Source organism: Loxodonta africana, chromosome 15, assembly GCF_030014295.1.
Source record: "Loxodonta africana isolate mLoxAfr1 chromosome 15, mLoxAfr1.hap2, whole genome shotgun sequence".
NCBI classification, from domain to species: Eukaryota; Metazoa; Chordata; class Mammalia; order Proboscidea; family Elephantidae; genus Loxodonta; species Loxodonta africana.
The window spans coordinates 28,302,201-28,323,959 of NC_087356.1; the positions used below are offsets into that span (position 1 = coordinate 28,302,201).

A 21,759-nucleotide genomic window follows, 5' to 3' on the forward strand; every position below is an offset into this window, starting at 1 on the left:
CGGTGGTGGTGGCGCAGTGGCACACTGTCACCCATTCAGAAACTTTCACGGCAAACCCACCCATACGGCCCTGCGTCCCCACTCACTGCTGCTTGCGGCTCAATTCCTGTTCCTTGTGCACCAGGTCCTGCTTGAGCGAGGCCAGCAGCTCCACGCTCACGTCCACCTGGCGCGAGAGCTCAGAGGCGCGCTCCTCCAGCTCCTCCTTTTCGCGCCCCAGCCGCGCGCTCTCCTGCCGCGCAGTCTCCAGCTCGGCCGCTTTGCGTTCCAGCTCGGCCTGCAGCCTGCCCACCTGGCCCGCGATCTTCTGCTCCACCTCCTCGCTCAGCCGCTCCAGCCGCCGGTCTACCTCCAGCTTCTCCAGCGCGCGGATCTTGAGGCGGGCCAGTCCCTCCTCATACGCCACATCGGCGGGCAACGGCGATGCCGGCGAGGCTGAGGCGGGCCCGGGACAAGGGCCGGGCCCAGGCCCGGGTGGTGGCGTCGAGCATGCAGAGGACGCCACCGACTTGCGCGCGAACAGCTCGCCCAGCGGAATCTCTATCTCGCGCAGCGCGTAGCGCGCGGCGGGCACCAGGCTCGGCTCGGCCAGCTCCTCACAAGGTAGGCTGGGGGGCACCAAGTCGCCGGGGAAGTGGGCGAGGGGCGCGTGGTGGTGGTGGTGATGCAACAGGTGTGGCCCTGCGGGCGGCCCGGCCGTCTGCTCCTTGCCCTGGAAGGACGTGCTTTCGAAGACCTCACGCCGGGCGCCGGGCACGGCCAGCAGGGCGGCGGGCTCGGGCGCCAGCTGGAAGCCTGACGCAGCCGCGGCTGCTGCCGCAGCTGCAGCCCCGTCGCAGATGCTGTTGGTCTTGGAGAGGATGTAGAGTGTCTCGTAGGTGTGGCTGTACTCTAGGTGTGCGCGCAGCGACGACAGGCTCCGGAAGCGCTTGTGCTCTCCGCAGCGCGGGCAGCGGTACGGCAGGTCCAGCGAGGCCATGGCCCCGCTGGCCCCGCGGTGCCCGGGCTCCACCGCGGCCGCCCCACTGGTCAGCCAGGCGCGTTCATGGGGGGCCTCGGGCGAGCCCCCCTGTGGGGTCAGGAAGGCTCAGGGCGCCCGCTGCCAGGGGCAAGGAAGCTGAAAGAGAGGGAGGAAGTCTTAGGAGGTTGGTATCACTGCTCCCCGGCAGCCCCCTTCCCAGGGAATAAGTTCTTAGAATGCAGGGGGAAGACCAATGGCCTAACCTCCGAGAGGGCCTGTACATGTGCAAGAGTGAAAGAACGAGAGTTCTTAAAAAGGAAAACTCGCTTTACTTATAATAATCCCAACCTGGAAACAACCCAAGTGCGCATCAGCAGTACAATGACGGTAGTATGTTCATAATGGCATGTTGTTGTTAGTTGCCATCCAGTGCGTTCTGACCCCTGGCAACCCCATATACAACAAAGTAGAACTGTGCTCCATGGCGTTTGTCGAGGCCCTGACCTTTCGGAAGCACATGCCAGGTTTATCTTCTGGGGTGCCTCTGGGTGGGTTTGAACCACCAGCCTTTCAGCTGGTAGTCCAGCGCTTAACAGTTTGCACCACGCAGGTACTCCTCATGATGGAATACTACCCAGCAATAAGAAAAGGAACTCCTAGTACCTGCAATAACATGGATGAGTCCATTCAACGTTATCTTGCACAAAAGAAGCCATATTAAAGAGTGCACATGCTGTAGGATTCCATATATTTGGAGTTCAAGAACAGACAAAACTGATGATGACAGAAGTCAAAACAGAGATTCACCCCTGGGTGCTATATGGACTGGGAAGAGGCATGAGGGAAGCTTATGGGATGCTGCAAGTGTTCTATATCTTGATCTGAGTGGTGATTATACAAGTGTATATACATGTAAACAGTCAGCAAGCTGTACAAGATTAGTGCACTATTTTGTTAAACCTAAAAAAAAAAATCTTAAAAAGAAGATGCTTATTTTCATCTCATGGAAACCATATCCATCACACAGGCTGCATGATTGGCACTGTGTTGCAGTGACCAAGATGTCACCCCACCTGATGATATCTGTGTGTGTCACTGTCTGTTCCTGTCCCTGCTTCTGTACCTCACCCTCCCACTCCTGCACAGGACCTAGGTCCTTTTCTCAGATTTCTTTGCTAAGTAGGCCACCAATAAGTGTCCCTGTCCACCCTTTGCCCCAAGGGCCACGTTTTCTGTGCTCCACAGGCTTGTTCTGGCACAAGCCACTACTCACCCTGGCATTACCACCTCATCACCCCTCAATTCCTGCTGTCCATCCCCCTTCATCCTTGGCTTCCTGACACCCCTTCTCCACCTTCTGGGACCTGCATTCCACTCCTCACTGCCATGCTTTTCCTAACTGCCTGCAGTAGACTTCAGCCAACCTCAAATGCCACTGTGCTCCTCACAGTCACAGGCCACCTGCTAACCAGCCAATCCAGCTGTCACTGAAGGCTTTTGAACACTTGTTCCACTGGCTGATATGCTTTGTAATTATTATTCACTGTGCTTTAGGTGAAAGTTTTCAGAGAAAATTAGTTTCTCATTAAAAAATTAATACACAAATTGTTTTGTGACATTGGTTGCCAAGCCCGCCATGTGTCAGTACTCTCCCTTTCTCAACCCCATATTCTCCATTTCCATTTGTCCAGTTTCCCTGTTCCTTCCTGCCTTCTCATCTTTGCTTTTGGGTTGCTGTGTCCATTTAGTCTCGTATACATGATTGAACTATGAAGTACTCTCCTCATGTGTGTTGACTGCCCTACAGACCTGTCTAATCTTTGGCTGAAGGGTGAATCTCGGGAGTGATTTCAGTACTGAGTTAAAAGGGTGTCCAGGGGCCATACTCTCAAGGTTTCTCCAGTCTCTGCCAGACCATCAAGTCTGGTCTTTTTTGTGTGTGTGTGAATTTGAATTTTGTCCTACATTTTCCTCCCACTCTGTCCAGGACCCTCTATTGTGATCCCTGTCAGAGCAGTCGCTGCTGGTAGCCAGGCACCACTTAGTTGTTCTGGGCTCAGTCTGGTGGAGGTTGCGATAGTTGTGGTCCATCAGTCGTTTGGACTAATCTTTCCTTTGTGTATTTGGTTTTCTTCATTCTCCTTTGCGTCAGCTGGGATGGGACCAACAGATGTATCTTACATGGCCGCTCACAAGCTTTATTTATTTATTTTTTTATTGTGCTTTAAGTGAAAATTTACAATTCAAGTCAGTTTCTCATTCAAAAACTTATATACACATTGTTATGTGACCCTAGTTACTCTCCCTACAATGTGACAGCACACTCCTTCTCTCCACTCTGTATTTCCTATGTCCATTCAACCAGCTCCCGTCCCCTCTGCCTTCTCGTTTTGCCTCCAAACAGGAGCTGCTCACATAGTCTACTTGAGTTAGGAAGCACACTCCTCACCAGTATCTTTTTGTCTTATAGTCAGTCCAGTCTAATCTTTGAAGAGCTGGCTTTGGGAATGGATTTAGTTTTGGGCTAACAGAGAGTCTGGGGGCCATGACCTCTGGGCTCCCTCCAATCTCAGTCAGACCACTAAGTCTGGTCTTTTTACTAGAATTTGAGGTCTGCATCCCATTTTTCTCCTGCTCCATCAGGGTTTCTCTGTTGTGTTCCCTGTCAGGGCAGTCACTGGTGGTAGCTGGGCACCATCTAGTTCTTCCCGTCTCAGGCTGATGGAGTCTTCGGTTTATGTGGCCCTTTCTGTCTCTTGGGCTAATAGTTTCCTTGTGTCTTTGGTGTTCTTCATTCTCCTTTGCTCCAGGTGGGTTGAAACCAATTGATGCATCTTAGGTGACCACTTGCTAACTTTTAAGACCCCAGACGCCACTCACCAAAGTGGGATGCAGAACATTTTCTTAAGACACTTTGTTATGCCAATTGACCTAGATATCCCCTGGAACCATAGTCCCCAGAACCCTCCCCCTGCTACTCTGTTCCTTGAACTGTTTGGTTGTTTTCAGGAAACTTCTTTGCTCTTGGTTTAGTCCAGTTGTGCTGACTTCCCCTGTATTGTCTGTTGTCCTTCCCCTTACCTAAAATAATTCTCGCTCACAAGCTTTTAAGACCTCAGACACTACTCACCACAGTCAGATGTAGAACATTTTCTTATAAACTATGTTATGCCAATTGAGCTAGATGTCCCTGAGACCACGGTCCCCAGCCCTCAGCCTAGTAACTCTGTCCCTCAGTGAGTTTGGATGTGTCTGTGAAACTTCTATGACTTTGCCTAGGTCAAGTTGTGCTGACTTCCCCAGTATTGTGTACTGTCTTACGCTTCACAAAAGTTACCACTTATCTACTAATTAGTGTTCCCGCCCCACCCCTCCTCTCCCTCATAGCCATCAAAAACTGTTTCTTTCTGTGTGTAAACCTTTTCATGAATTTTTATAATAGTGGTCTCATGTCCTTTTGTCATTGACTTATTTCACTCAGCATAATGCTTTCCAGATTCATCCATGTTGTGAGATGTTTCGCAGATTCATCATTGTTCTTTATCATAGTGTAGTATGCTGTTGTTGTATGTACCATAGTTCGTTTACCCATTCATCTGTTGATGGGCACTTAGGTTGTTTCCATCTTTTTTCTATTGTGAACAATGCTGCAATGAACATGGGCATGCATATATCTATTAGTGTGATGGCTGTTATTTCTCTAGGACATATTCCTAGGAGTGAGATTGCTGGATCATATGGTATTTCTATTTCTAGCTTCTTAAGGAAGCACGATATCATTTCCCACAATGGTTGTACCATTTTGCATTCCCACCAGCAGTGCATAAGAGTTTCAATCTCCCTGCAGCCTCTCCAACATTTGTTATTTTCTGTTTTTTTGATTCGTGCCAGTAATGCCTATAAAGAGAACTATGTTAGGGGCTATTATAAACAGTATTGCTTTCTTGATATCCTTTTCATAGTTCTCTTTATTGGTGTAGAGGAAGCCAACTGATTTTTGTATGTTTATTTTGTATCCTGCAACTCTGCTGAATCTTTCTATTAGTTCCAGTAGTATTCTTGTGCAGTCTTTGGGGCTCTTTATGTATAGTATCATATCATCCACGAATAGGGATAGTTCTACTTCTTCCTTACTAATTTGGATGCCCTTTATTTCTTTTTCTTGCATTATTGCTCTACCTAGGACTTCCAGCACAATGGTAAACAGGAGTGGCAATAAAGGGCATCCTTGTCTTGTTCCTGTTCTCAGGCGGAAGGTTTTCAACCTCTCTGTGTTAAGAATGATGTTGGCTGTTGGTTTTGTATAACCAAAAAACCAAACCCAGTGCCGCTGAGTCGATTCCGACTCATAGCAGCCCTATAGGACAGAGTAGAACTGCCCTATAGAGTTTCCAAGGAGCACCTAGCAGATTCGAACTGCCAATTCTTTGGTTAGCAGCCGTAGCAATTAACCACTACGCTACCAGGGTTGGTTTTGTATAGATGCCCTTTATTATGTTGAGGAATATTCTCTTCTATTCCTGTTTTTTTTTTTTTTTATTATTCCTGTCTTATTGAGAGTTTTTAATCAGGAATGGCTATTGGACTTTATTGAATGCCTTTTCTGCATCGATTGAGATGATCATGTGATTATTTTGTTTTATTTATGCGGTGGATTATGTGGATTGATCTTCTAATGTTGAACAATTCTTGTATACCTAGTATGAATCCCACTTGGTTGTGGTGTATCTTTTTTTTTTTAATATGATGCTGAATTCTACTGGCTGGAATTTCGTTGAGAATTTTTGCATCTATATTCATGAGAGATATTGATCTGTAATTTTCTTTTTTTGTGGTGTCCTTGCCTGGTTTTGGTATCTGGGTCATGCTGGCTTCATAGAATGAATTCGGAAGTATCCTTTCCAGTTGTCATCGAGGGCATTTGGCCACTTGTTCCATTGGCCGATTACTCTTGACCCCTTCATCTTCACAGGCTGCCATAATTCTGTCCCTGTTGGGTTTTTCTTGTTGTTTTCAAATCTCCCCTTCTGCCATCCTAAATTTTCTGTCTCCTGATGGGGCATTCCCTGAGGTCCACTTCAATCCTTCTCTGCCTCTGTCCTCTCCCCAGGCAGTCTGGTTTGCTCCCACAGGTTCACTCACACATTTAAGCCTCTGTTGACTCTTCCTCTCCATCCTAACCTGCTCCTGAGTTCCGTCTGCCTTCTGTGCATTACCATGTGACTATCTGTTCCCTTTGCTAGTCCAGCACCCATTATTCTTCCTCGTAATAGCACCCTGCTTTGATTTGGGGAACCATCTTTCCTTTACCACTCTCTTCGTCCATGTGGTCTCATGAGGTGTGGTGGTCCACTCCTGGCTCCAGGAATAAGAATATGACATAGGCCTGGCTGATCAGAGTCCTGGCATGGGTACAGATCACCCCATTTGAGCTGAGTCAGGTCCAGCACTTTTCTCAAACTACTTGGAAAAGTCATCCTCTTTGGTCTGAAGTTTCAAAGCTGGTGGGTAAGGCCAGAGCTGCTAGGGCCATCTTTGTCTCCTTTTGGGAGGAACCACCTGGTAATGAAGCCTGCACAGAAAAACAAAACTGAGATGGAGAAAGAGAGATTTGCCACAGACGCTGTTTGAGATCCTGGTTTGTTCAATTACATGAGTCCATCAATTCCCTTTTTTTGCTCAAGTTAGTTGGAATAGGGCCTTTGTTACTTGTACTAGCAAAAAGTCCTAACCAAGAAATTAGAATCAGAAATGGGTTTTCTTTTTCAAGTAATAGAACCTAAGACAGAATTAGCTGAAATAAGGTGGAGTGGAGGTCCTTGGGGGGCATAAATGGTTTGTATTCAACTACTAACTTAAAGGTTAGTGGTTCAAACCTACCCATTGGTACCATGGAAGAAAGGCCTGGCAATCTGCTTCTGTAAATATTACTGCCAAGAAAACCCTATGTAGGAATTCTGCTCTGAAGCACATGGGTCATCATGAGTTGGAATCGACTTGACGGCAATATTTTTTTCGTATGTTTGTTTTCTAAGTTGGGGTGTAAGATATTACCACTTTCCAATTCCCCACTCAGAAGTTGGCAAACCTTGTTACACAGCAGCAAAGCAGCTGATTAAATTACCTCCCACTGCCTCCAGTGCTCAGAACAGATCCCTACCAAGGCTGGGGCTTTAGAGGACTTTTAGAAAAAATGTCAGGATGTGTTATGTGGCCTTTCTCATGGCTTTCAGTAAGAGACACACTCTGGCTAAAGGAGGTCCACCTGAAAGCAGAGAGGGAGAAAATGTGGTTTTGCCCAGAGGAGCCCTTTCTGACTGAGGCCAGTAATCCAGTATGGCTGAGAGTCAGATAATTAAGACCCAGTTCTCTGCTTCAAGCTAACATCAGCTCAAGCAAAGAGAGGAAGGCTGGAAACACAGGGGTAGACAAGCCTGGGGCCTGACAGGCACCTGGCTCCTCAGCCTCTCCTGAACCCCTCCTGCTGTGTCCTCCCAGCTCATCAGGGGCAACCATTACCTTAGCTTACATTATAGACAGCTTTCCACTGGGCTGCAGCTTGAGTGAGAAGGGGCAAATAAGCTCTGCCTCCTGCCCCAGACTAGGGGTTTGTATTGCTGTGTGGCAGAGGCCTAGTGAGAGGCCACAGAACTGAAGGTCCCTGGGATGGGTGAAGGCCTGTTGCTAAGAGACAACCCCCTCCTTCCTCCCAACACCAGTACAAGGGACTAGATTCGAGAATTAGAACTTTCAATGATGTCTCTAGCTTTGGATACTAGATCTGGGAATTACTGAAAGCAAATTGATGGAATGCTTCCTAATGATGAGGAGAATTGTATTGTTAGAAAAGGAGTCCCTTATATGGTCACTATGGGACCGGAATCAACTTGACGACAACAGGTTTGCTTTGGCTTTTTTTTTTTTTTTTTGGGATAGTGCAAGCAGTTAACACACTCAGTTGTTAACCAAAAGGTTGGAGGTTTGAATCCACCCAGAAATGCCTTGAAAGAAAGGCATTGAAAACCCTATGGAGCACAGCTCTACTCTGACACACATGGGGTCCCCATGAGTTCAGATCGACTCCATGGCAACTAGTTTTTTTTTTTGGGGGGGGGGCCAGAAAAAAAAACAAAAACAAAAAAATGCAAACCTGGAAAACAAAGGCCTGGGATTACTCAGTCCCTAGAAAAATGAACCAGTTGCCATGGAGTCAATTCCAACTCATGGCAACCCCATGTGTTTCAGAGTAGAATTGTGCTCCATAGGGTTTTCAAGGCTGTGACCTTTCAGAAGCAAATCGCCGGGTCTGTCTTCCGAGGCACCTTTGGGTAGGTTTGAACTGCCAACCTTTTGGTTAGGAGTTTAGCATCTTAACTGTTTGAGCCACCCAGGGACTCTTCACATCTAGGGTTCTCCCCAAAACAACAAAAAAACCTGCACCAATGGGAGGTGACCTGTCAGTGTCCGGCTCACATGTGGCCACTGAGCATGATGGACAAGGGAGGGAGACTCAGAGAGAGCAGAGCTGGAGCAGCTGATTGGTAAGCCAGGAAGCCTCATCCTTGCCATTTGGTCCAGCAGGACATGGACCATAGGCTGGACCTGTAACCACTGAGTGACTTTCACTATCTCCCCTCTTTAACATGGAGAGCTTTTAATTTTTCAGGTACCCTATTCTTCCTCCATCATTGTAGTCTGGCCATAAACTAAATGACCATGATGGGCTGGCTCAGCACCTAACCAAACAGGCAGTCTACCCCCGAGATCTCAGAATTGGGGCTGGTTGTGGGTGACAACTAGGACATCTCCCTCCAGAGATGGGATGAGTGTGCTTTAAGTTGTGCATGGGATAGTTATATTATGTTAAACAGGAGGAATTTTTTAATTATATGAAGGGAAGAGTGTACATGTAGATCTTGGACAGCTGAGAGGTGGAATGCAGTGGGCAGTCAACATTTTTGCTACTCAGCTCCAGTCCCTCTTTGTGCCTAGGCCCCCAATTTTTCCTTAGAGAACCATTCCCCCATTTTGAATCTATGTTGTTTGGGTAGGGCTGCCCCAGCCTCTGTCTCCAGAGGGGGCTGCATGTGACCTTGATCTGTTCAGTGAGAGGTACAGTGATTGGTTCAGGAATGGGCATGCCACCAAATTTTGGCCAATACAGCTACCTGAGGATCTGTGCTCAGCTGGGAGGTGAGCCTGGAGGTGCTTGTGGCCATTTCTGTCCTCTCCTTGTGAGAGAGGAAGAAAAAGATTCTTGATATCATTTCAGGAGCCAGATCTAAAATGCTTAAAGCTTTAATACAGGACTTTTCAAGTATGTGGGGCAGTAAATTCTTTTTGTTGCTTAAACCATCTGAGTCAGTTGCCAGTCACTAATAAATGAGAATCCAGACTAATACAACCACCCGTGGTGTCAAAAACCAAATCCTGGCCTTTCCCTCACTCATCCATTCCCCAGCATCCCAGTTTCTTTCAACGGCGCCACAGTCCTCCCAGTCATGCCACACCACTGGCTGTCCTGATTTTTCTCTGCTAACTGTCAAGACCTGCTGATTTTTCTTCTGGAATGCCTTCAACTGAACCATTCTTTTCTCATGCTTCGTGCTCTTCTGGGCCACTGCCTCCTCACACCTAGATTGCTGGGCTAGCCTTCAGTCTCATAGCTCTAGTCTCCTTTCTATAAGGTACTAGGTTCCTCTTTTTACATTTGACTCCTGCTCACACTCCTCCAGTGGCTCTCCATTGTCTATCAACTGCAGCCAAACTCCTCATCTTCCTGGTTTGGACTCAGTGTACTCTTGCCAGTTTGAAAATGAAAAATGGCCTGGCTGTTTCACTCACGTCTCTTTAGTGACTATGGTTGGACATGTTTCACACATTTATCAGTCATCTGTATCCCTTTGATGACTGCCTATGCACTACTTTGCTCGTTTTTACACTGAACATTCACATTATTGGCTTGGAAAGGCTTTTTACAATATTGAGCTTTGTCATTTATATATTGTAAATATTTTTCTCAAGTTTGTTGACTGGCTTTTAATTTTGTTTATGGTTTTTACTGATAGATTAAAAGTTTTAAAAGTTTGCTTCAGTAAAACTTATCAACCTTTTCCTTTATGATTTCTGATTTTATTGTCATGTTTAGAAAGTCTGCCCTTACCCAAAGACTACAAAAAAATTATATATGTTTTCATTTAGTACTTTGCGGTTTCCTTTTGTACATTTGAATTTTTAATCCATCTAGAAATTTTTGGTGTGCACAAGGAGATAGGGATTAAAAAAAAAAAAAAAAACCCAAACAACTTTGCCTTATGGAAATGTTCACATATATTCAAAAATAGAATATTATAATGAACTCCTGTATACCTATCATTCAGCTTTAACAGCTCATGTCAAATTTTGTTTCATCCGTACATTGCTCCCCGGCTTCACACCCATTCCCATCCATTGAATAATTTTGAACAAATCCTAGTTTTTCTATTATTTCATCCATAAATACCATAGTTTTTTGAGACAGGGATTTAACTTGCTTTTTTTAAAATAAATATTTAATCATTGTTCCAACATTATCACTCTCTATGTATATTCAAACCCAAAAAGTAGACTTGAGGGGTAAATGAAAAAGATGGTTCTCTCTAATGACCAGCTAAATATACAACTCTCTGGTAAGTCTCTTTAAAGAGAAAAAAAAAGAAAACAAATACACAAAACTATGAATGAGAAAAGGGATATAACCACTGACAAAGAAAATATTTTTTTAAATTACTAAAATGCTACTAGATACAACTCTTGGCCTAAATTTTTGAAGATCTAGATGAACTGAATGCCCTTCTAGGAAAATACAAATTATCAAAATTGACCCAAGAAGAAATAGAAAACCTGAGTAGACTAAAACTAAAGAAACTGACAAAGTGACCAAGGATATTATAAGTAGAATTCAATACATGCACACACAACTCTTCAGGAACAGGGTTATTACATAATGTATGGTCAGCATGGTGTCAGAGCACCTGTGTGTGCCTGTCCATGTCAGCTAAGCGCTAGTCCTCCTATGGGGGGCACTTTTCAGGGTCTCAGAAGTTGCCAGTCTTCTCCCTTGTCCCCCAACCCTTGCAGTTTCACAGCACCCTTCGCCTGCATAGCACCCTGCTAGCCAGGCTCTGTGTGTGGATGTGCAGGGTTGAGGAGGGGAGGGGCTTCTGGAGTCCAGGTGGCTCTTCACTCCAGGCTAGCCTGCCCCAGTTTCCCTCCATCTGCTGGAGCTGAGGAATGACCATGAATTATACCTAGGAATAATTTTGCCTAGATTTACACACCTCTCCAGCATGAGCATGAAGCATTAACTGAATGCAGGCAAGAAGGCAACGGAGGCAAGGCGGAGAGAAAGGAGGAGAAAGAAAAATAGATGTGTACTCTGTTCAAATCCCATCACAATCCTGTACTATGAGCACCAGGACAGAATAGTCATATTTTCCTCTACTTTCTAGTCTCCCCAGATCAGCAACCTCTGCAGCCCTAAGACCTGCCTCCTTTTTAGCCTGGCCCTGCTTCCTTTCATACCATCCCCGGGACCTTTCATGTTCCTTCCGCATTTGAAATGCCTATCTCAAGTCCAAATGCGTTTTTTTCAAGTTCAGCTCAAGGTTCCCCTTTTCTTCGGGTAAAAAGACTCTACGGGCCGAACAAATCAGAGGCATCATCTTGGGTTATTTTTTAAAGACTTTCATGTATGTGAGTTTTATCTCTCCAAACAAGACCAACCATCTTAAGATGTGTCTTCTCTAACTCCTGTCTGTCACACTTTCACATGTTGACTGCCAGAAACACAGATAATCTTGTATTTCCATGGCTTCCACTACCATAGGATCACTGATAATTCCTGCAGTGGATATTATTTTCATCTGCTCAGCAAGTCTTCTTCACCTGCTGATAATAACAAGATCTCATTCTTTTTTTGGTGAACTGCCCCTCCCTACTCCATGCAGTTCTGGTGGAGCTGCCAATCTCAGTACCCTGCAGGGTGGACACATGACCTAGGCCTGGCCTATCATAGTACCACCATCTACTTGGCCACAATGATTAGCCCAAGGACGGGCATGTTCTTCAAGCTCAGCCAATCAGAGTCCTTCACTGGGAGTTTATATGGAAGATTGAAGAGTCCTCTTGTCCCTCTGGAATCACTTGCTAGGATGATGAAACTGTCTATGGCCTTGTACTACTTGCAATCCACCATATGAAGAAAGCCTATGCATGGTGGGGGAAAATGTGGCAACGTTCAGAGTGAAGCTGAGCCAAGGGCTGGAAAGACAGTCCATACCATATTTACCACATTAAAGAAATTTTTTTTCCACATTTTTTGTAACCTGGGTGCAGTTATGCCCAAGACCCCTTTTCTTTCCAGTTATATGAATTACTATGTATCCCTTTTTTGCTTAAAATAGTTTGGGTTGGATTTCTGTTACTTGCAATCAAGAGTTCTAACTAATATGCTCCAAAATCTATATTACTACTCTAGACTTCTCTTCTAAGTGCTATTCAAACATCAATTCATTCAATGTACATTTACTGAGTATCTACTGTGTGCCATGAACTGTGCCAGCTGCTGTTGTACGTGTGGTGAAGACACATAGACAAGATCTGGCCCTTGCCGTCAAGCTGCTTGTCATCTCCTGGGGCAGACTGAAGAGGTACTGGATGATTGCAGTCATGGGATACATGCCATGCAAGAGGCAGGTACAAGATCCTCCATTTAACCAAGAGCAGTGGGTACGCCCAGAGATGGCTGCTTCTGGGCTGACTTTTTTTTTTTTTTGGAGGAAAGAATAGTTTTTATTTTTGTTTTTTTATTGTACTTTAGATGAAGTCTAGGCTGATTTTTTTTTTTAATTTTTATTCTGCTTTAAGTGAAATTTTAAAAATTAAGTCAGTTTCTCATAGAAAAATTTACATATACCTCGCTATACACTCCTAATTGCTCTTCCCCTAATAAGACAGCACAGTCCTTCCCTCCACTCTTTCTCCTCATGTCCATTCGGGCAGCTTCTGGCCCCCCTGCCCTCTCATCTCGCCTCCGGACAGGAGATGCCAACATAGTCTCATGTGTCTACTTGATCCAAGAAGCTCATTCTTCACCAGTATCATTTTCCATCCCATATTCCAGTCCAATCCCTGTCTGAAGAGTTGGCTTTGGGAATGGTTCCTGCCTTGGGCTAACAGAAGGCCTGGGGACCATGGCCTCCGAGGTCCTTCTAGTCCCAGTCTGGCCATTAAGTCTGGTCTTTTTATGAGAATTTGGGGTCTGCATCCCACTGCTCTCTTGCTCCCTCAGGGGTTCTCTGTTGTGTTCCTTGTCAGGGCAGTCATCAGTTGTAGCCGGACACCATGGTCTTAGACTGATGTAGTCTCTGGTTTATGTGGTCCTTTCTGTCTCTTAGGCTCATAATTACCTTGTGTCTTTGGTGTTCTTCATTCTTTCTTGATCCAGGTGGGTTGAGACCAATTGATGCATCTTAGATGGCCGTTTGCTAGTGTTTAAGACCCCAGATGCCACTCTCCAAAGTAGGATGCAGAATGTTTTAATAGATTTTATTATTAGGCTGATTCTTGAAGAGCAATGTAGAGTTGTCAGGTAAAGAAGGGCAATTGTGAGGTTTCCAGGCAGAGGAAACATCATCGCTACAAAGACAAGGAAGTGAGAAAGAGTATGCCTCCTTCAGGGAGCTAAAATATAAGTTCCATGAGGGTAGAGACATTGTCTTCTTAATCACTGCTATTTCCCCAGCACTTCGAATAGTGACTGGAGTGTGGTAGGTGCTCAATATGTATTTGTGGAATGAATTAATGGCAAGGACTTCAGTGTGGCACAATTCTCAGAGAGGGTCGGTGGAAGAGAAAAATGGAGGCAAGTCAGTTCATGAAGCCTCTTGCAGGTCACACAATGCCCTTCTTGGGCATTGGAGACCCACTGGAAGATTTTAAACAAGAAAGGACATGATCAAATTTACAATTTAGAGAACGGACTACTGAGGGCCAAGGTCAGGAACAAGGCTGTTGGAACACTGGAGCTGGAAACTGTTAACCAAGGTAGCAGAAATGTGAATGGGGAGGAGGGTGGATATGGGGACAACTAAGGAAAAAGAGTCAAGAGGCTTGGTCACAGAATGACTGGCAGGTGAGAAAGGGAGGAGTCAAGGGTGAGGCTTGGATTTGGGTTTTGAGCAAATGGGTAGATGGGGATGCAGCTCAGTAAGGACAGAAAGAGGAGGAAGGCAGGTCTGGGGAGAGAGAGAATGAATTTGGTTGTAGATTTCATGAGTTTGAGGTTCCACTGGGCCTTGGAAATAGAAATACTTGGTACATAGTTTGCAATTAAAAAACAAAAACAAAAACCTGTTGCTGTCGAGTCAATTACAACTCATAAAGACCCTATAGGACAAAGTAGAACTGCCCCATAGAGTTTCCAAGGAACGCCTGGTGGATTTCAACTGCTGACCTTTTGGTTAGCAGCCATAGCTTTTAACCACTATGCCACCAGGGTTCCCACAGTTTGCAATATAGGATCAAAAATACAATTTTGGCAACTAAAACATAAAAACAAAAGTGGTTGAGCAGAGAGAGGGTACAGAGAGGGGTGGCAAAGATGGACCCTCAAGAAAGCAGAGGAGGGATAAGAATCAAGAAGTTCCTATGAACCAGCAGCAGAAATGGGAGGTCTGGCATCAAGGAAACCTTCAAGTGGAGAGGAAAGGAGTAGTCAACAGTGGAAATAATGCTGACAACTCAAGAGCAGTAGAAAGTATTGTACTAAAGTCACTGGTGACTTTAGAGAGGGCTGCTTTGGAGAACCTGGCTGATGTGGGTTGAGGAGTGAGAGAAGTAAGGATGCGAGTAGTGACAGTGGACACAAGAAGCCACCTGTGAAGGGGAGGAGGCAGCATGGGACAACCCAGAAGCAGTTTTTAAGATGGGAGAGACCTGAACATATTTAAATCCTTCTTAGAGATAACCTAATTCTACTCCATCTCATCATTCACTGGGCTGAGACATGGACAGCCCAATGCTTTAGACCTAAACATTTATGGCAATCCTTTTTTTAAAAATGATTCTTAGAAGCAGCCAATAGAGAGGGAGAGAACAAAAAGGCAATATTTCATCAGAATTTAGTTACAATTAAACAATATTTATTTATTTGTTATTTTTTAAATAGCATTTTTTATTTTAAATTTTTTTTATTGTACTTTAGATAAAGGTTTACAGAGCAAACTAGTTTTTTATTAAACAAATAATACACGTGTTGTATTGTGACATTCGTTGCCAACCCCAAGACATGTCAACACTCTTCCCTTCTTGACCATTACCAGCTTTCGTGTCCCCTCCGGCATTCTCATCCTTGCCCCTGGGCTGGTGTGCCCATTTAGTCTCATTTTGTTTTATGGGCCTGTCTAATCTTTGGCTGAAGGGTGAACCTCAAGAGTGACTTCATTACTGAGCTATAAGGGTGTCCAGGGACCATACTCTCGGGGTTTCTCCAGTAAATCTGGTCTTTTTTTTGTGTGTGTATGAGTTAGAATTTTGTTTTCCATTTTTCTCCAGCCCTGTCCAGGGCCCTCTATTGTGATCCCTGTCAGAGCAGTCAGGGGTGGAAGCAGGCACCATTTAGTTGTGCTGGACTCAGTCTGGTGGAGGCTGTGGTAGTTGTAGACCATTAGTACTGTGGACTAATCTTGCCCTTATATCTGTGGTTTTCTTCATTTTCCCTTGCTCCAGATGGGGCGAGACCACTGGTGTATTTTAGATAGCCACTCGTAAACTTTTAAGACCCCAGACGCTACTCACCAAAGTAGAATGTAGAACATTTTCTTTATAAACTATGTTATACCAACTGAGCTAGATATTCCCCAAGACCATGGTGCCCACAGCCCTCAGCCCGGTAATTTGGTCCCTCAGGGAGTGTGGATGAATCCATGAAGCTTCCACAGCCCTGCCTTGGATAAGTTGTGCTAAATTCCCCAGTATTGTGTACTGTCTTATCCTTCATCAAAGCTACCACTTACCTATAGTCTATTTAGTGTTTTTCCACCCCCACCCTTCCCCTTCCCTGTAACCATCAAAGATAGTTTCTTTTTGTGTAAATCTTTTCATGAGTTTTTATAGTAGTGGTCTCATATAAGATTTGTCCTTTTGTGATTGACTTATTTCACTCAGCATAATGCCCTCCACATTCATCCACATTGTGAGATGCTTCACAGATTTATCGTTGAGTGGTATTCCATTGTGTGTATATACCATAGTTTGTTTATCCATTCATCTGTTGATGGGCACTTAGGTTGTTTCCATCTTTTTGCTATTGTGAACAATGCTGCCATGAACATGGGTGTGCATATGTCTTATTTGTGCAACAGCTCTTATTTCTCTAGCATTTATTCCTAGGAGTGGGATTGCTGGATCATATGGTATTTCTCTTTCTAGCTTTTTAAGGAAGCACCATATCATTTTTCAAAATGGTTGTACCATTTTGCATTCCCACTAGCAACGCATAAGAGTTCCAATCTCCCCACAGCCTCTCCAACATTTGTTTTCTGGTTTTTTGGTTCGTGCCAGTAAAGTCAGGGTGAAATGTTATCTCATTGTGGTTTTGATTTGCATAAAAAAAAAAACTTTTTTTTTTTTTAATGGCTAGTGATTGCGAGCATTTTATATTTGTTAGCCACTTGAATGTCTTCTTTGGTGAAGCGTCTGTTCATATCCTTTGCCCATTTTTTAATCGGATTGTTTGTTGTAGAGGTGTTGGATTTTCCTATAGATTTTAGAGATTAGACCTTTGTCAGATTTGTCATAGCCAAAAATTTTTTCCCAGTCTGTAGGATCTCTTTTTACTCTTTTGATGAAGTCTTTTGATGAGCAGAAGTGTTTAACAAACAATATTTAAATGTTAGTGGTTCAAAGTTTAATATGGCTAATACTGAACTCACAATTTTCCCACCTCCAAATCTGCTTTCTTGTCGTGTTTCCCATCTTAACCAACACCATCAAATCATCTCCTCAGCACCCTAGATAGCAATTTCCAAGGCATCTCTGAAGTCTCAGTGTGTCCCTTCTCTCATATCTCATCAATTACTGATTTCTGTCAATACTGTCTCCTAGATATTTCTTGACTTTGTCTCCTTGTAGTTTTTCCTATAGCCACGGTCCCAGTTCAGACCTATATACCCTTCTATCTGGACCACTGATACTGTCTCTAACTCTAACTTTGTTTTTTTTGTTTGTTTCATTTGTTTTTCCTAACTCCTCCAACTTGGAATTCTCATGGCTTCCAAAGTTTTCTGCAAATATACACCCAGTCATGTCACTCTTCTAGAAAACCTCTAAGGGTGGCCAACTTCTGAAAGATTAAGTCCACACTGCCTTGCCTGCCTTCAAGGCTGCCCATAATCTGACCACCACTTACCAGCTCCAGCTTTTGCCACTGCTTCCCATGGGCATCCTTAGTGAGCCCTATGGAGCTCAGCTCTACTATGAAGTATCATGTGTCATTACACCCCCAAGTCTTGGTCCATGCTGGGAGTACCTTCTCTAATTGGTGAATTCTGCTGGTCCAGCTCAAATGTTACCCTTTCCATAAAGCTGTCCCTGACCCCCACCACTAGCTTAAATCACACACGGTATGAATCACTTTTTACCATAATTCTTCATGTATGGTAACAGGTATCACACACAGAGGGATGATAATGGACCTGTTTGCACATCAGATCCCCCTGCACCATATACATTTGATTACAGAGACAATACAACTGACTCATCTTACACACAGTATGTATCAGTATACTGTTAGAAGAATCACACTGCATAGGGGATGAGTTGATTGATTTCATGTAACCAAAGTGATCTCTACCACCATCTTGGAACTGGGTGAGTTTGGTTACAATCAGACCAATCCAAGAATCACCTGGAGTAACAGATGCCTCCCTGGCTCTGCTCATCACTTACTAGGATGTAAAAACTTGCTGTATCTTCTCAACACTCTTGCTTTAGTTGAGCATCAAGCTTTGGGGCTTGTTTGCTTCATACTATTCCACCCAGCAAGCAAAAAGATGTCAAGCACAAAGCCTATGCCTTGGGGATACAAAGATGAGTAAGATAGCCATGCTGTTAGGGTAGTTGCAGGCTAATAATCAAAAGAGTGAACATTTACCTACTAATTATTCTGGTCAGACACCATGCTTCTCCTTTAGTCCTCATGACAATGCTGCCAGGTAGGTGGTATCGTCTCTATTTTAGGATGAGGAAACTGAGGTTCAGAGCGGCCAAATCACTTGGCCAAGGCCGACAGCAACAGATTGTTGCTTTGGTGGGCCACAACGAATGGTGCCTCTTGCCCTTATGCGGTCTCCTCCCACATTGTTTCAGGGCTTGGCCATGTGACTTGCTTTGTCCAATGGGATATTAGCAAGCCTGATGCAGGCAGAGGCCTGATAAGCAGTTGTACTTTAGGACTTGTCATTTTAGATCCCCTGGGGGGATCCAGCTGCCATCTTATAAGAATCACGGGCTAGACTACTGAGCGACTAGATGCCACGTGTAGAGAGACCCGGGAAGATAGGAGGCCATCTTTGATGTTCCTTCCCAATCAATCTCCCAGCTGAATGCAATTGTGTGAGAGATTCCAAGTGAGACCAGCAGAGTCCACAGCCATGGCCAACCCAACCTGCTGACCCAGAGAAATAATATATCACTGTTGTTTAACCCCATAAGTTCTCAGGTAGTTTACTACACACCAATGAATAACTGGAACAGTTACAAGTTAAGATTTGAACTCAGTACTACCTGTCTTTCAGAATCCATGCTCTTAGCCTCTGTGCTGTGCTCCTTGTGGTTGGGAGTAGAATGTAGTACCAACACTATAATATTCACAGGCTGGCTCATAGGAGCACTCAATAAATATTTATTGAATTAATGAATAAAGAGTGTTGAGGGTCACCAGAGAGGTAGGAAGGTCCAGGAAATTCAAAGGCAGAATGGCAGGTACCCTTTCAACAACCATCCTCCCTTTGCCATTTCAAATATTCCAAAAACAAAATCAAGCTAAAACCAAACCAAACCCATTGCCGAAGAGTCGATTCCAACTCATAGTTACCTATAGGACAGAGTAGAACTGCCCCATAGGGTTTCTAAGGCTATAATCTTTACCGAAGCAGACTGCCATATCTTTTTCCCACGGAGCAGCTGGTGGGTTCCAACCACCGACCTTTTGGTTAGCAGCCGAGCTCTTAAACACTGCGCCACCAGGGTTCCTTAAAAAAAAAAAACCAAAAACAAACAAGCTAGGCATCCCTAAATTCAGAAACAAGTGTGTGGGCATCACCAAACTCTCTCTTTTTCTGTTAAATATAGATCAGGTAAAACTGAGAAGTTAGCAGAGTTTGTTTTGTGATGGCCTCAATCTTCTCCTCTCCACTGATCCCAACTCCCCATCAAGCCCCTGGCATCTCCTTTCTCTCCCGCTTGGCCTTCAGGGCCCAACAGCTCATTCCCTTCTTGCCATATAAAACCCACATGTAGAAAAGGAGCAGAGAAGGTAGAAATTACAGAAAGGGAGGAGGAAGGTTTGGGTGGTAATAGATGGATGTACCAGCCAAAGAAATGAAGCTCTAAGCTCAGTGGTTTCAGGAGGCATCTGCAGGTAGGTGGAGGAGGTATTCTAAGGAAGGGGAGGCAGCTGGAAGTGTCCCCTGATAATAGCTTATTTCCCCTCCCCCCACCCACTCAGAGAGGCTGAGCTAAGTTCAGCTCTGTTCTCTCTTCCCTGGCTTTGAGAAACCGATTTCCTTTTACTCCAATCCCACTGTACCCTGTGGGTGGAGAATAAAAGAATGTCCCCTGCCTCTCTAAATCCCTCTGACCCTCCCACCTCCAAGAAGACTGAGGCCTCATCATGTACACCTCCCATAGTAGTCACTTCAGCCTGGTGGAGACCCACAGGGTCAATGCGTCCAGTCCTCTGCTTGCTGGAGGTGCGACACTGGCTTATCTGTTCTAAGCTTCCTCCTCACTCGACTGCGAACATGCACACACCTCCCAAGGTCACACACACAGGCTCCAGCACCTGGGTCCCACTCGCAGAAAACCATCTGGGCCCCTTGCTGCAGACTAGCCTAAGGAGGATCAGGCCCCAGAGCATGCTCACAGGCAGACTGTGGGTAGTTTACACAGCAGGGTCACATAGGCACAGGCAAAGCAACGCAGTGGGGCACACTCACATCCAGAGATGCCGTCTGCACATACACCCGCGTAGGACTCCGATGTGAGGAGACAGAAACAGGCGTGCACACACCTGCACACCTCCAGACTATCACACGTTCACACCAGCACGCACAGGCACCCAAACCCTCCCACCCTCAGACTCCCGCACAGGTGCCCAGCCAGGCCTCAACACCGGGTCCTTCCCTGCCCCCCCCCCATACAGATGCAGGTGGGGAGGGCTGGGGCTTGAGGGCGCTCCCTCCGGCCCTGCTCTCCAAGGTCCAGAGTCCCAGTGGGGATCTTGAGCCCGCCCCCGCCCCCGCTCCCGCCCCCCAGCCTGGCTCGGGGAGCCCCAGGTGAGAGGGGGGAAGGGAAGCCTGGGCTCAAATCGGTCTGATTTTCTTTCCTTAAATTAACCCCTTTCCTGCCTCTGGCCTGGCCTGCTCCGAATCCCTCCTGGTAGGGCGGCCCCGCGGGCCTCAGGAGGGCTGTGGGGGAGAAGGATGGGGAGGAGGAGGCAACGAATCGGTTCGGGGTCCTCCCCGCCCTCCCTCTCCTGGAGCAGTCCTGCAGCGCTCCCGCGACTCGCCCTTACCTCCTCCACCCCGCGGCGAGGCCAGGCCCCGCGGCCCTGGGTTGGGGGTGCCGAGGCGGCCCCCGGGTGCCCGGTCCAGACGCAGGGCCGCCTCGGGGCCTCGGATCCCGTCCCCCTCCGCAGCCTCGGGTGGCCGCCGCCGCTTGGGCCCCCGCCTCCCTCTCGGGGCGGGGGCGGCAGAGCCTCCCAGCCAGTCGCAGCGGGAGGGGCGCACAAACCGAGTGGGGGAAGGATGGAGAAGGAGGAGGGAGGAGGGGGCGCGAGGCCGAAGGAAAGGAAGAGATGGGGGAGGGAGGCGGCGAGGAAGTGGGGCGGAGCCGGCCCCTCCTCCGGGGCGGGCTCTGCTGAGAGCTGGGGCTCGGCAGTCGCCGCCAGAAGCAGCTGCGCTGGGACCCCCCTTTTCCGCTGAAGGTGGCTTCGATGGGGGAGGGGTCCGTGGCGTCGCCCGCGGGGTGCAGAGAGCGCTAGCGCCGCGTTCCTCCCCGGTCCGTGTCTTCCTGGTTCCCGGCACCGCCCAGTGCCCTCTCCCCGCCCCAGGCACGTCAAGCTGTGGCCTCTGCTGCCCACCTTTAGGGATTGTAGCCAAAGCCGAGCCTCTCTGCCCTAACCCTCACTCTTGCTTGGGCCTGCTCCCCTTCGGGGCAAAACCCGAGGTGGGCGGTGCTGCTGGTTGGGAAGGGGACCGGCGCCACGGTTCCTAAGCGGCCTCGTGGGCGGCACGCCTAGGTGGTACCCTCGGCAACCTCGGGTTAGACACGTGGTCGCGGCGCAGACGGGCTAGATCCCTCCCTCTGGGCGTCCCAAGGACACCAGGGGAGCTGGGGAGTGGCCGCTGCCAGGCCCAGTGGCCAGGCCCCCGCTTGGCCCTCCTGCCATTTAGGGCGCCATCTAGGAGCACATGTCCCCATCACAAGGCTCACTCCAGACCTAGCGGAGAAGGAAAGGGGCAGTAGCCTCCACA

At 46.7% G+C, this 21,759-nt stretch overlaps 2 protein-coding genes across 2 annotated transcripts in view; one reads left to right on the top strand and one right to left on the bottom strand.

Moving 5' to 3' along the window:
- The window catches only part of FBXO41 (F-box protein 41), a 15,485-nt gene extending 14,506 nt beyond the window's left edge, over positions 1 to 979 (bottom strand). The window contains exon 1 of the mRNA XM_003413567.4: positions 87 to 979. Coding sequence (XP_003413615.2) covers positions 87 to 979 — 893 coding nt within the window. The remainder of the gene's footprint in view (positions 1 to 86) is intronic.
- LOC135227849 (collagen alpha-1(III) chain-like) lies at positions 978 to 21,499 on the top strand. Its single transcript, XM_064269067.1, has 3 exons — positions 978 to 1,108; positions 20,483 to 20,559; positions 20,667 to 21,499. Exons 1-3 carry the CDS (start codon positions 978 to 980, stop codon positions 21,497 to 21,499), a joined length of 1,041 nt encoding a protein of 346 aa, XP_064125137.1.
- Positions 21,500 to 21,759: the final 260 nt, after the last annotated feature.

Excerpts from the sequence above, each read along its gene's own strand:
- LOC135227849 (XM_064269067.1), top strand. The coding sequence starts at position 978 with ATGGCCCCGCTGGCCCCGCGGTGCCCGGGCTCCACCGCGGCCGCCCCA. Across the intron at positions 1,109-20,482 it reads CAGGGCGCCCGCTGCCAGGG|GTCCAGAGTCCCAGTGGGGA; the intron begins GCAAGGAAGCTG and ends CTGCTCTCCAAG. Across the intron at positions 20,560-20,666 it reads CCTGGCTCGGGGAGCCCCAG|GGCGGCCCCGCGGGCCTCAG; the intron begins GTGAGAGGGGGG and ends CCCTCCTGGTAG.